The 14,779-nt window shown below is 45.7% G+C and overlaps 1 protein-coding gene across 2 annotated transcripts in view; it reads right to left on the bottom strand.

Moving 5' to 3' along the window:
• Rab27a (RAB27A, member RAS oncogene family) overlaps window positions 1–14,779 on the bottom strand; it is a 53,147-nt gene that overhangs the window by 18,760 nt on the left and 19,608 nt on the right. The window contains exons 1-2 of one of the 2 annotated variants that reach the window (XM_051197942.1): window positions 14,100–14,122; window positions 4,127–4,301 (exon numbers count right to left, since the gene is read on the bottom strand). In XM_051197942.1, coding sequence (XP_051053899.1) covers window positions 4,127–4,279 — 153 coding nt within the window. In that variant the 5' untranslated portion in view covers window positions 4,280–4,301; window positions 14,100–14,122. Of the gene's footprint in view, window positions 1–4,126; window positions 4,302–14,099; window positions 14,123–14,779 lie in introns of those variants that run through there. The other variant, XM_051197941.1, reaches the window with a different exon arrangement.

Below are 14,779 nucleotides of genomic sequence, written 5' to 3'. Positions count from 1 at the left end.
CTCTATAGACCTCGAACTCAGAGATAGTCCTGTTTCCCCCTCCCAAGTGCTGGGATTAAAGGCATGTGCCCCCACTGCCCGAGCTATTTTCTTTTTATTTAAGTATATGTGCATTATATATGCTAGAGATAATTATGAAACATGTAAATAACACAATGATTTATGCTAAAGCAACAGCTTGCTTTCTCCCAGTGTCCTTAATCACTCATTTCAAGAAACATTGACTTTCTGTGGGTTTTCCTCATCTCATCTTTAGAAAGTGCTCTTAAAATGATTTTATGGGCACGGGGGCACACACCTGTAATCTCAGCATTCATGAGGCAAAGGCAGGTGGATCTCTGTGAGTTCTAAACTAGCCTGGTCTACAAAGCAAGCTCCAGGACAGCTAGGGCTGTTACACAGACAAATTCTGTCTCAAAAACAAACAAAATAATTTTATAGGGACCAGCAAGATGGTGTGGCAGGTAAATGTGCTTGCCAGCAAGCCTGGCAGCCTGATTTCACATGGCAGATTCACATGGCAGAGAGAACCAATTCTCACAAGTTGTCTTCTGACTTCTACATATGAACCACAGCATGTGCACACACACATATATACGTATACAATCAATAATTAAATAAATATAAAAACTAATGGCTGTATAAACAGGCAAGTCTGCCCCAGCATTCAGGAGGCAGAGCCAGGCAAATAATTGTGAGCTCCAGCCCAACCAGGGATAAATAGCAGGTTCCAGGCTAGCCAGGGCTACACAGTGAGACCCTGTCTTGAGAGAAAGAGAGAGAGAGAGAGAGAGAGAGAGAGAGAGAGAGAGAGAGACCCCAGGTTTGATCCTGGGCACTGCATAAAAACAAAACAAACAGCTGGGTGGTGGCAGCACTCATCTTTAATTCCAACACTTGGGAGGCAGAGGCAGGTGGATCTTTGAGAGTTGGAGGCCAGCCTGGTCTACAGAGTAAGTTCCAGGATAGCCAGGGCTACACAGAGAAACCCTGTCTCGAACAAACACCAACCAACAAATGTACCACCATGACGGCTGTGAGAGCCTCTGCCTTGGCAGCCATTGCAGAGCAGGGGGAGACAGGTTTGGAAGTTTGCCAGAAAGCTCCCTAGAGAGCCATCCCCAGGTCTGTCCCTAGAGAGCTTTTCCCAGGCCTGTCCCTAGAGTGCCCATCCCCAGGCCTGTCCCTAGGGTGCCCAACCCCAGGCCTGTCCCAGTGGTCCTCCTCCAGAACTTGCTCATATGAACAGCAAGCAGTCCCTGAAGTTATTTAACAGCAGGGCTACTAGGGATAGCAGTTAGTTGTGACTAACAAATGTCTAATCTCTCTCATTGTTCCCCTTCAAAAAGTAAACTTTAAAAGAAAGAAATGTCCGAGGGAGATTCTTTTGAGTGTTAGTTAACTGGTTTGTTAGTTTTTGGTGTTTGCTTTTGCTGTTTGTTGTCGTTGTTTGTTTGTTTGTTTTTTTCCATGCCAAAGTCACCTTGCTCTGTAGCCCAGGCTAACCTAGAACTCACTCTATAGGCTGGGCTAGCCTCAAATTTGCAGTTGTCCTCCTGAAAGGTAAAATAATCAGCAATTTATAACTCCAGTTCCAGGGAATATGACACCTTCTCCTGGCCTCTGTAGGCTCCAGACACACATGTAGTACACATATGTATTATCCATACATATAGGCACTCATAACGAAACAGAGGAAAATTAATCCAAAAAATGAAATAAATCAACAAATATGCAAAAAAAATTAGTTGTGATGATTACATCACATGAATATGCTAGAAAAAACTGCCTAGTTCTACACTTTAAATTGATGGGTTTTAGCTGAGCAGTGGTGATATATGCCCTTAATCCCAGTACTCAGGAGGCAGAAGCAGGTAGATCTCTATGACTTTGAGCCTAGTCTATAGTGTGAGTTTCAGGACAGCCAAGGCTACACAGAGAGACCATGTCTTTAAAAAAAAAAAAGATGGGTTTTACTTGAGAATTACACATCAATAAAGCTACTTCAGAACAAAAAGAAGAGCTGGAAATGCCTTTTGGAGGCAGAACACTCACCCGGCATGCATGAGGCTCTGAGTTCAACCCCTGAGTCAGAACACCATGTACAAAACAAGCCAGGTTATAAGGTGAGAGGAAAGCAGAAAAAACAACCACCTACACACATCGTCAGCCCTAGTACATGCTTCCAAAATCACTGCAGTTTGAGATTGCTACTGTGTTATCCAGAATAATGACAAGAAAACGTATACACATGGGGCCAAGGAGCAGGAGAGAAGGGAAAGTGTGAGGGAAGAAAGGAGGGAGGGAGGATGGGGAGGGCAGAGAGACAGAGACAAAGAGACACAAAGCCAGACAGACAGATAGGAGGAAGTCTACAGGGGCCATGGTGTGACACACATCTATCACCCTAGACTTAACTGCACAGTACAATGTATAAGGCTGGTTCAGAGACAGAAAATTGATGACGCAGTGACTCCAAGTATGTGGCCGTGAGCACTTCTTAGGACACCCATCTCACTCAGTGAGTCTAGGTCTCTGTAAGATGCTCTGGCTGCTGGGTATGATGGCACAAACCTGTAACCCCAGCACTTGGGAGTCTGAAGCTGGCGGAGTCAGAGCTCAAGGTCAGCCTGGGCTACATAGGAAGACACTAAAATGATAAAAGAAGATTGGTAGTATAAAGGGCCTACAATGGGCTAAAGGGAATAAGTTGTTCTGTCCTAGAAGCTGGGGACCCTGCTATAGTGAGATATCCACCCTGCCCGCTATCCACCGAACCCACACCTGTCCCCACACCCTCAATGGGCATGGTCAGTGCAAGAGGTGTGGGCTGGGTAGGTATCTTACTACACCCTGCAGCTTCCCTGACAGAATACATATACTGAAGACCCTCTGGCTTCATCATCACTGGACCTACCAGTGGCAACATAACTGGGTTTTTCAAGCATCATCATTATGGAAAGTTGTCATCTCTCCTTTGCACTATGATAGTGTGGCTTCCTGCCCACCTCTCCCAGCATCAGGAGCCCCTGCACTCCTCTGGTTCTCTTAAATACAAACACCAGTACATGCACACTTTCCCACCACCATTCTGTAGCACACTACATCACCAATAATATCCCACACTCTCCCCATTCTCACACTCCTGGCACATAGTGTTTCCATGGAACTATGGGCTTCAATTAAGAGAGCTGCCATTAAAGATGAGACAATAACATAGATGTAAGGCCCAGCCTGGCCAACAGGAACAGAAGAGGCAGGGTGGCTGGCAGACTTCACAGTAAGGGTAGATGGATCACTCTGGAGTATTCGGAAAGATAGAAGCCGGGGAGATGCTAATAGAAATGTTCACTTTAGAGCTGGTGGCTCAGTGGTTAAGGCCATAGCCTGCTCTTGAAGATGACCCAAGTTTGATGCCTAGCACCCACATCTGGTGGCTGACAAACACCTGTAACTCCAGCTCCAGGGGATCCAACACCTCTGCACCTCTGGCCTCAATGGATGTGTATACACACACACACACACACACACACACACACACACACACACACACACACGAAACAGAGAGAGAATATAGGGAGACACAGACACATGATGAAAAATAAGTATTTTTTAAAAGAAAAAAGTAACATGCACTTTAATTGTGTCAAAGGGGTTTATATGAAGTGTCCCGAAGATTCCTAGTTACTTAACATGGACTAAGCACAACACACTTTCTTATTTATTTATTTATTTGCTTGCTTGCTTTATAGACCTTGCTGCTTTCAAACTCCTAGAGATCTGCTTACCTCTACCTCCAGAGCTCTGGGATTAAAAGTGTGCACCTCACACCCAGCCACACTTTCCTCTGTAAACTAATTTTAGGTCCCAACCTTTGGCTTCTTAAATCCTACAAAGCAAACTAAAAAGACCTAGTAATTTGTTGACTCAGATTAGACTTTTTTTTTTTCCTTTTAGTTTTTTTGAAACAGTAGTCCTGACTGTCCTGGAACTTGCTCTGTAGACCAGGCTGATCTCAAACTCACAGAGATCGGCTTGCCTCTGCCTCCGGAGCCATGGGATTAAAGGCAAGCGCCACCACTGCCCAGCTTTGAGATTAGATTCTTATGAAGGGTGTAGAACTTACCACTCTCTTTTCCCTGAAATCAATGCCCACAGTGGTGATGAATTTGGAGTTGAATTTCCCATCTGTATACTGGTAAAGCACACTGGTCTTCCCCACTCCAGAGTCTCCCAAGGCCAAAAACTTGATGAGATAATCATAATCCCCATCCGACATGATGAAGAACTCTGTGCTTCACCTGTAAGACACAAATAAAGGGAGTTAGCAAAGTCCACCAGAAATACTAGAATTAGTGCTGCTGGATGGCTCCTCGAATGAAGCACAGCCTCTCAAGGCCGATGACTTGAGTTAACCCATGTAGAGTCAAATCCAAAGGGTTGTCTTCTGACTGACACATGCATGCCACACTAATTTTTTTTAATGATTTATTTATTCCTATTTTATGTGCATTGATGTTTTGTCTGCACATACGTCTGTGTGAGGGTGTTAGATCCCCTGGAACTGGAGTGACAGAGGGTTGTGAGCCACCACATCGATGCTGGGAATTAAACTCGGGGCCTCAACAAGAACAGTCAGTGCTCTTAACTACTGAGCCATCTCTCAGCCTAGCAGCTTAGTTTTAGCTTAACGTACATGCTGTAGAACTACAAAGAAGGGGACTCCAAGTGACAATGACAGTAACAAGGTTACCTGTAAACGTGGCGCAGACCACAGAAAACAAAAACTGGCAACAAAAAAGGCACAGCTGGGTGTGGTTCAACCCCAGCATTCTAGAAGCAGGGGCAGGAGGATGGCCCGGGAGTCTGAGGGCTAACCTGGTCTATACAGTGAGCTCTCAGCCCACCAGGGCTGTATAGTGAGACTGACTCCAAAAATAAGAGAAAGAAAAGGGAACATAAGTGGGAAAGGGAACCACAGGGAGGGGGTAGGGTGACGCATGGTGCTGTCGACCTGTGCCCCCAGGACATGGAAGGGTTGCGGGAGGGTCCTGAGTGTGAGGCCAGCCCGAGTTGAGATTGTGTCTCAGGAAAAAACGTGCAGACAGAGACAGATGGGACGAGGTATGGACGGTGATCCCAGGGCTCAGTGGTTGCAGCTCCTCTTCTCGGCACTAGATCCTAACCACTCCCTCTTTTCACTTGGTTTTAAGCACTTTTGTTTGTCTTACTCATTTTTATATTCAGGCACACCTACAATTCCCAGGACATAGCTTAGTCCACAAAACACTTAACTGTGCAAGCATGAGGACCTGAGTTCAGATCCCCTGACACCCACATGACAAGCCAGGCGCATTATCCTTACCCCAATCACAGAGGTGTAGGGATAGGCCAAAAACGGCCAGCCGACCTAGCTAACTGGGTGAGCTCTGGATTCAGTGGACACCCTGTCTCAAAAGGTAGGGTACAGAGGGCTGGAGAGAGATTCCTGACACCAACCTCTGGCCTCCATATGCACACATATACACATGCATACATGCACGCATGGAAGCATGAGGCACGCACGCATGCACATACCTGTGTGCTGGAAACAAGATATGACTAACTCACAGGTCAAATCTGTCTGATGACTTCTGTATACTCTGTCTTTGTTTCCTATTTATTGGTCAGACTTCCTAGCTACCACACTCTCAGGAAGTGGGTTCCACCGTGAATAGAAACCATAACCCCAAAGCTAACTCTACACCTCCACCTGGGTTTTCTAACAGGAAGGGCTCGAAATTCTTCAAGATCAACTGAAACAACTCATCTTCACCAGCAATACCCAACCACAGTGGCTTTTCTCCTTTGTTGGGATGTTCATTATCTATTTTACCTTCTCAACAAATGCAAATGCACCATGCCCGTCCAAAGAGAAATGCATCTCACTGCATGGGGGGTTGAGAAGTTGGACACCTTTGTTCCCAGCAGGATCAAAGAGAAGTAAAGGTGGGCAGATTTCTGTGAATTAAAGCCAGCTTAGTCTATCCAGAGTTCCAGGTCAGCTAGAACTACACAGTCAGTCAGTAGTCTCTCTCTCTCTCTCTACACACACACACACACACACACACACACACTTCCAGGAAAGCCATGTGCATTCTCATGTCAAATGCTAACAAACTCTCTTGATAATCAGAACAATGACCTTCTGTCCCACTCACATGACACCTCTGGACAACTCTTCCTACCCATGAAAGGCAGTGTTCCCTCACACTCTCCTGTCTATGGGAACTGGGCTCTAACACTAGGTGCTTCCTGTGGGGCTATTAGCATAGATTCATAGAATTAATAAGCCTCAGGCAACGACCTTCATTCATCTTCAAGCCACTACCTCCCTTACCCCTGCCTAACTCCTCAACTTAGTGACTGACCTTTCTCTCAAATACCCAAAATCCTGAGCCCCTCAAGCTACTGTAGTTAACTTCCTCACACAACCTAAGCACGGATCTGTGCCCTCATGTTGCAGATAAGGCTGGCACTGTCAGTAAGGGCAGAGTGTCTACAAACATTTGCAGTTCTGTTTGCAAGATATAAATGGTGGCCAGGCATTGGTGGCACACGCCTTTAATCCCAGGACTCGAGGGGCAGAGGCAGGAAGATCTTTGTGAGTTCCAGGCCAGCCAAGTCTACAGAGCAAGTTCCAGGACAGGCTCCAAAACAATACAGAGAAAACCTGTCTCGAAAACAAAACAAAACAAAACAAAAAGATATGAAGAGTGATACTTTACTGAAAGGGGTGTCTGTCTGTGTTAATAGCTTCTCCTTACAGGCAGAGGACACAGGATTAATGATCTCTGCAAAGGAGGACCACATGAGGATAGATGCCTGGCTCCATGTTATACATAAACATATAAACAGGAGCTAAGGCTTGAAAGCAGATAAGCTCAGGTCATTTGGGAAGGAGAGGGGCTTTCAAAGGAAAAGCAAAGGGCTCTAATTCAACAAAAGCAGTAATGAACAAAGACCCTGTAACAGATGTTTATGTTAATTTGGAAAAAGCTAGTCAGTCTTGTACCTGTTTTATTTTATTTTTAAATTTATAGTCAGACCTTTTTTTTTTCTTTTCCCAAGACAGGGTTTCTCTATATCCCTGGCTGTCCTGGAACTCAGAGGATCTGCCTGCCTCTGCATCCCAAGTGGTGGGATAGAAGGTGTGCGGCGCCACCACCCAGCCAGACTAGTTTTTAATTCTTTTTTAACATGTTTTTATTTTCATGTGTATTGGTGTTTTGCCTGCATGTATGTCTGTGTAAGGGAATCAGGTCCCCTGGAACTGGGGTCACAGACACTTGTGAGCTGCCATGTGGGTGCTGGGAATTGAACTGAGGTCCTCTGGAAGAGCAGTCCGTGCTCTAAACCACTGAGATATCTCTCCAGCCCCCTGCCAGACTATTTTTATTGATGATGTTTTACCTTTTTTTGTTGTTTTGATTTTCCAGACAGGGTTTCTCCATATACTCCTAACTATTCTGCAACTAACTGTGTAGACCAGGCTAACTTCCAAGTTCATAGATCTGCCTTTCTCTGCCTCCTGGAATCAAAAGCATGCGCCACAATACTCTTGTATTTTGTTTGTTTTATTTTTTAATTTTTTTTTTCCGAGACAGGGCTTCTCTGTGTGTAGCCCTGTTTGTCCTGGAACATGATGCTTTGTAGACCAGGCTGGCCTCAAACTCACAGAGATCTGCCTGCCTCTGCCTCCTGAGTGCTGGGATTGAAGGCATGAGCCACCACCCAGCTCTGATGCCCTCTTTTGGCCTCTTCAGACACTGCACACAGCCACAAACCCAGACACACAAACATAAAAAAAGTATAAGATCTTTTTTAAAAGAAAAAGAGAGGCAGGGAAGTAGTGGCACACACCTTCAACCCCAGCACTGTGAGCCAGAGGCAGGTGGATCTCTGTGAGTTCGAGGCCAGCCTTGAGTGAGTTCCAGGACAGGCTCCAAAGCCACAGAGAAACCCTGTCTGGAAAAACTGAGAAGTGTGGGGGGGGGGCGGGATAATAACGCCACCTCACACCCTCACACGACTGCTCTGAGGACAGAATGAGATGCTGTTTGTGGAGATCCCAGCACATATACTAAGCCACCAGAAGCTTGGGGCAGGGGGAGGAGTGGGAGGGTGAGCTTATGTAAACTATTCTAAGGGGTAGACTGGACTTGCCATGCAAGCATGAAGACTTGCGTTTAGATCCTCAGAACCCACTAAAGAAGATAACAAAAACCTGTGTGCAATAATGCATGCCAGAGCTGGGGAGACAGAGACACAAGGGTCCCCAGAGCCAGCTGGTCAGCCGGGCTAGTCTAATCTGTGAGCTCCAGGGTCAGAGAGACCCCATGGAGGAGGACACCTGATGCCAGCCTCTGGCACACTTGTATTTACACATACAGTTCTTCGAGGCTAATTAAATCTCCCTCGGTGTAGGCAGTTGGAATGTTGCAGATCCACAACTGTCCTAGCTAGGTTTCTATTGTTATGATAAACACCATGACCAAAAGACTTGGGGAGGAGAGGGTATATTTCAGTTTACAGCTTACAGTCTACCATGAAAGGAAATCAAGGCAGGTACTCAAGGGGAGGATCCTGGAGGCAAGGACTGATGCAGAGACCATGGAGGAGTACTGCCTATTGGATTCATCTCCATGGCTCGCTCATTTGGCCTTTATACACACCCCAGGACCACCAGCCCAGACGTAACACTGCCCACGATGAATTGGGCTCACCTACATTCATCATCAATCAAGAAAATTCACCACAGGCTTGCCCACAGGTCAGTCTGGTGGAGGAATTTTCTCAGTTGAGGGTCCCTCTTCCCAAATGACTCTAGCTTGTGTCCAGTTGACAAAAGCCAACCAGCACATTAGCCAGATTATCTCAGGCTGTGCAGTCCCTTTACAGCTGTCGGATCTAACATCCGGTGACTATCAGAACTGGGAAATTCCTGGAACCTCATTTACATTAAAAAGATTAAATTAATAACCAAGCTAAGGATCTGCTGAGGGCACTGGAACCTCAGGCCACGTATCTGAGTCCCTGTCTCCTGGAGGAAGTACTGTTTCAATCCCTCCATCAGTGTCAGAAGCTCCTGCTCAGCTGCCTTCTCCTCCTTACACAAATATTTTTTCAAAGTGCTCCCCACCCTCATTCTCATCAGACTAACAATAGAAAGCAAAGAACACCCATTTCCTCAACACCAACCACATGTGAGATAAGTGCCTGCCAGGCGAAGGGCTTCCTTATTAAAAAGAAAAGAAAAAAGAGGGCGGGGCCTGGTGGGACAAGTCTGGAATCCCAGACACTCTAGAGGCTCAGGCAGGAGGAAGACAGAAAGGACAAGGCCAGCCTGGGCTGATTCAGTGAGACCTCGCCTCTAAATAAACAGTAAAAGGACCCTGAGGATATGGTCCGGTGGTAGAGCACTTGCCTAGCAGTCTGAGGCCCTAGGTTTAATTCCTAGTACGCAAACTAACAGAAACACAAATAAAACCTCTAAACACCATTTAATTGTTTTCCAGAGAGTCAAAAAGGAAAGCAGTTTCAGTTCAGATAATATGGGGAGGTGAGCTTTAGGAGATCGCGCCTGTAACCCAAGGCTCAGGAAGCTGAATCAGGAAGGTTACTAGGCCACATAGCAAGACTGTTTGAAAACATGAAATAAAAGGCGGGAAGCATTCCTAACAGCTGCCATATGCCACAAACAGCACCAGACATGGCTCGTTTTATTTATCATTCTCAAATCTGCACAGATGTTCAACGCAGAGAGCGCGCCTTCCCCATAGTCTGTTTACAAGGCTCAGAGTCCTAACTCTTCTGCTGGTTCCAGTTCTTAAAAGAAGCCTCATCCCTTGGGCTGTAAAATGGAGACAACTGCCCATGTTCATTCTGCTGTTCTGGTAACACCCTGACAACAGGCAACTTAGGGGGATGGCAGGGGCTCTTGTTTGTTTTTTACTTTTTTCTAATTTTGAGATTATATGATAATTACAGCATTTTTCTCCTCCCTTTCCACCTCCAAATCCTCCCACAAATCCCTCCTTGATTCCTTTTTCATTAAATATTATTGCATACACACACACACACACACACACACACACACACACTTTTGTTCACACTTCCAGATAGTAGTCCATCATTTCAGGAACAGGAAGCAGCTGGTCATACCACATCCACAGTCAAGAGCAGAGAGGATGAATGCATTCATTCGCGCAAGCTTGGTGGTCAGCTCTTCCTCCACTCTCCTGCAGTGCAGGCCTCAAATCCAGGGAATGGTTTGACCATCCACCAGTTAAAGTGATCAAGACAATCCAGCAGACTGGCCACCACAGGCCACCATGATGTACATAATCCCTTGCTGAGACCTTGCCCAGGTGACTCCAGGTTGTGTCAAGTGGACAAGTAAAGCCAACCATCATAACAACCCTACTAAGCTCATAGACGTGACTTACAGACTGAGGGAGCTCACAGGAAGATTTCAGCAAAGGGACTGGTTCAAGTGTCCAGCCATTTCGACTTATTAGCAACACGGAGGTTTGTTTGCTGTTTGTTTCAATTTATTTTTGGGGGTGGGGCACGTGTGGAGGTCAGAGGTTAGTTCTTTCCTTCCACTGTGTGGGTCCTAGAGATCAATTCAAGTCATCATGCTTGACAGCAGTACCTGTACCCAGTAAGCCATCTTGCCTGTCCTAGCAAGAAGCACAGGTTTTGTTGTTGTTTAGAGAGGGTCCCACTGTGTGACCCTGGCTGGCACACATCTTACTACACACACCAGTGTGGCCCCAAACTCACAGACCTTCCGGTCTTCTGGGGGCTAGAATTAAAGGTGAGGAATACTGTGTCCTAAAAACCTATTCTTACTGTCAATTCAGTCTGCACCTGAATGTTCAGAAAGACACTTAGGGAAAAAGAACCAGCTTGAAGAAAATGTAAGTGCTGTCAGCTCCAAAGCATTTCTAAAATTGCCATCCCTTAGCAGTGGGCCCCGAAGACCTGGAAGTGGTGAGATGAGCTGCCAAGCCACAGGGACGCACAGGCTATTAGACCTTTCCTGAGTATATCTGAAAGACCCATGTCCATGACTCATAGGAGATGCTAGCCTTTTATCTCAGTGTGGACCATTGATTCACTTACTCCAGAGGCAATGTCTAGACTTATTGCCAAAGCCTCTTTGAGGAACAGAATAGTCATCTTCACTGGGTTTTAGGAAATTTTACCAAAATGCTGGGTGTGTGGTACTTAGAGTTTGAGACAAGCACTTCTGGCTTTACATACAGTCTAATGGGAGGGAGGACACCACCTTCCGTGTGTAGAACACAGGCGTGGTGGCTCATTGGCTTCCTGAGTAATAGCTCAAATAGTGTGGAGGGAACCTCACAATGCACACAACCATATGTCACTGTCATGGAATGCCAGCCCACAGCTGAGCATGCCTCTAAATGACACCTTGAAGCTAGGCTGTCTCCAAGGATTTGGTCAAAATGAAAGTGTGCCAAGTCCCACTCCCACTGGGTGGCTGCTTTCCGTGGGGACAAGGGAGACAGTGGAGAATAGGACAGGTGACAAGGGTGACAAACACCACACCCACAGGGGTAAAGTGAACACTGAAGTGTCTGAGTGTTGGTGAACTCAGTCAGAGCCAGGCAGGCCAGGGCTCGCACCCCATCTCACATCTGTAAGCCTGCTGCTTTCCACTCAAGTGAGAGAATGACACTAAGAAGTGACATTCCTCAAAGACATGAGAGAAAACACTCTCCAAGCACAGAAACAGAGGAGAAACCTAGCCACCTGGAAGATAGACTACCTGTAAGCCCTTCTGCTAGTCACAGGCTCTGGGCCTGCAGAATGTGGGGGTTATTAGTTAAGTCAGAGACCACTGAACCCCTAAGCCTTGCGCCTCTGCCACAGCAGCCAGGGTGGATGGCACCATAGAGTGGAGGACACTGAGGAGCCTGAAGGTGGAAAAAGGATCTCTAACATTCTGCAACACAAACGCTTTTCAGAAGCCCAGGTGGTGATTCTGTACAGACTCGTCCTCTCGGGACATGGACTTGTGTGATGAAGCTCTGACCCACACAGCTACACAATCAAAGATGGCCACCAACCAAGATGCAAGCCCTTCACTCTGTGACAGGAAAATGACGCTCTCTTGTTCCAGGAAAAAATATGAATTATATACCTATTCATGCAATGAAAGCAGTTATGCAAACAACCCTGAGTTGTCAGGATAACCGAGCTGACTTTTTAAGAAAGAGAATGAGTGTTCTCCATTTTCTCATCCATACAGAAATTGGGTCCTGCGTATTTAACACCCTGCTCTTTCTGCATCCATTCATTTATACGCCAGGGTGTTATTTTCACTGGGTGTTATAAAGGAGATGTGTTTCCAGTATGCTGTAATCAATCTGGCTTCTTTAACATAAGGTACAAAGCACGATTTAATTTTTCTGTGCTGAGTCCTGCATGCAGGACTCCTACCCCATCACCCCACCCTGAAGGACAAACTGCCTTGGCGTACAAATGCTCACAAAGGCTGCTCTGTTGGACTAGATACAGCTTCACTCCCCGCTTGAGTCCCTCACACCCTAATCAACCATATCAAACAGAGCTGTTCTGCATCCATGGCAACACGCTCTTTACATTTCCAGCTGGCTTTCATTTGTAGAGTCACACATGTGCTGGCCCCACACACCTTGCACTGTAACGGCAACTCTAAACCATGGGCTCATCTGCTATCTTCTTCATCTCTTGGATCTTTTGTCCCACACTTCCAGATGTTCTTCCCCAAAGCTGTCACCATCAGTCAACCGACATGTGCTTCCCTTTGGAAACACAGTAAGCTGCCATGCAAACTTCTGAGTATTTGACCCTTCTCAGTAAGTTCCCACAAAACTGGGTCCCGGGTTTGGGTTCACCATGATATAGCTGACTCACCGAGATCCACCTGCCCCTGCTTTCCAAGTGCTGGGATTAAAGGCGAGCGCTCAACCCAGTTCTTTAAAAAGATAAAAAATAAAAACCAGTATAATAAGCTCAGAAAAAGCAATCTATTATCTGATGTCTAAAATAGAATTCTTTTTTTAAAAGTGTAAATACAGTGCTTTTTAAATTTTATTATTTATTTTCGGTGCATCAGTGTATTGCCATGGCTGTTGGGTTCCCTGGAATGGAAATTATAGACAGTTATGAGCTGTCATGTGGGAATTGAACCCAGGTCCTCTGGAAAAGCAGTCAGTACTCTTAACCACTGAGCCATCCCTCTAGCCCCATAGAATTCTTTTTAAAATATATTATTAGGTTCTCAATCATTATCTGAAAACATTCTAAATAACACCATTAAAAACAGCTCTGAGGGGAGAGAGATGGCTCTTGTAGAAGACCCAGGTTTGGTTACCAGCATCTACATGGGTGGAAAAAATGACTCACAGCCATCTATAACTCCAGTTTCAGAGGATCTGATACCCTTTGTTGTCTTCTATGAGCACCAGTCATACATGTGATGCATACACATAAAATAAATCTAAAAATTAAAAAAAAAAAAAAACCCAACTTTGATATGTAGGGCATGGTGGAGCACATCTTAATCCCAGCACTCAGGAGGTTCCAGGCCAGCCTGGTCTATTGATCAAGTTCCAGGCCACACTGAGATGTATAGTGAGACCCTGTCTCAAAAACAAAACAAGCAGCTCTGATAAAGATGGCCACTACCACATAATGTAATGCAAGAACCAAGATATTTAGTATCCAGAGGTGAGACACAATATGACTTTTCCTCTATGACACCAGAGGATACAAATAAAGGATACGGGACACTTGATTCTACTTTTCCAGCAGAGCATCCAATCGAGGCTAACAGCTCTGTGTAGACATTCACTCGTAAGACAAGATCTCCTTTCATAGTGGCACAGGTAGGACCCTAGAATTCCAAGCCCCTGTCATTAGGGATAACTAATTCTGTCTCCTAGGTTTTTCTCTCTACTGGTAAGTTTTACAACACATATTTAATTACCCCCAAATATCATAGTCTTTAATAGACGAATCCAAAGGGATGAAAATAAACTTACCTAGAGGACAGGGTCTGATCAAACACAGCTCTTGCAGTGTCTTGGCAGACTGGCCTTGTTCTACCTTTCCTATGTAGATGTGGGTTCTTGGAACTGACTATTTGCATGTCTATCAGCATCTGTTTACAGAACAGGTGTGCCTTGAGTTCACTTCTGCAGAAGCACTGAGGAGCAGCACACCACCCACTGCTTTGTAATCAGTAAACATGGCCCACACGAAACCAAATTTGGAGGGATTTGAGATGAGTTTGGTACTTGGGTTTGTTTGTGGTATAGCCCAGGCAAGCCCTTTGCAGTGGTTTCCCTGAGAATGGCCCCCATGGGTTCATGTTTGAAAGCTGGTTCCCAGTTAGAGGACTGTTTAGGAAGGATTAGAGGGTCTTGCTGGAGGAGGTGTGTCACTGGGAGTGGGCTCTGAGGTTTCAAAAGGCCACTCCAGGCTGCGTCTCAGGCTCTCTCTGTCTCTGCAGCCTGTGAATCAGATGTCAGGGTCCTCTGGAAGAGCAGCCACCGACCCAGCTCTCCAGCCCTGGGAAGGCAGGCCTTCAGAGGGCAATATTATGAAACTTCTCAAACACGTTTGTTTCAAGTTGAATTATCTTTCCCCAAAATTTCACATGAAAGTGCTAAATTGCAGTATCTCGGGACATAACATTTTTTTGTAGATAGAACTTTTAAGG

Source organism: Phodopus roborovskii, unplaced genomic scaffold, assembly GCF_943737965.1.
Source record: "Phodopus roborovskii unplaced genomic scaffold, PHOROB, whole genome shotgun sequence".
NCBI lineage: Eukaryota > Metazoa > Chordata > Mammalia > Rodentia > Cricetidae > Phodopus > Phodopus roborovskii.
The sequence above is the reverse complement of the archived record's forward strand: the minus strand, read 5'-3'. Positions and strand labels throughout refer to the sequence as shown.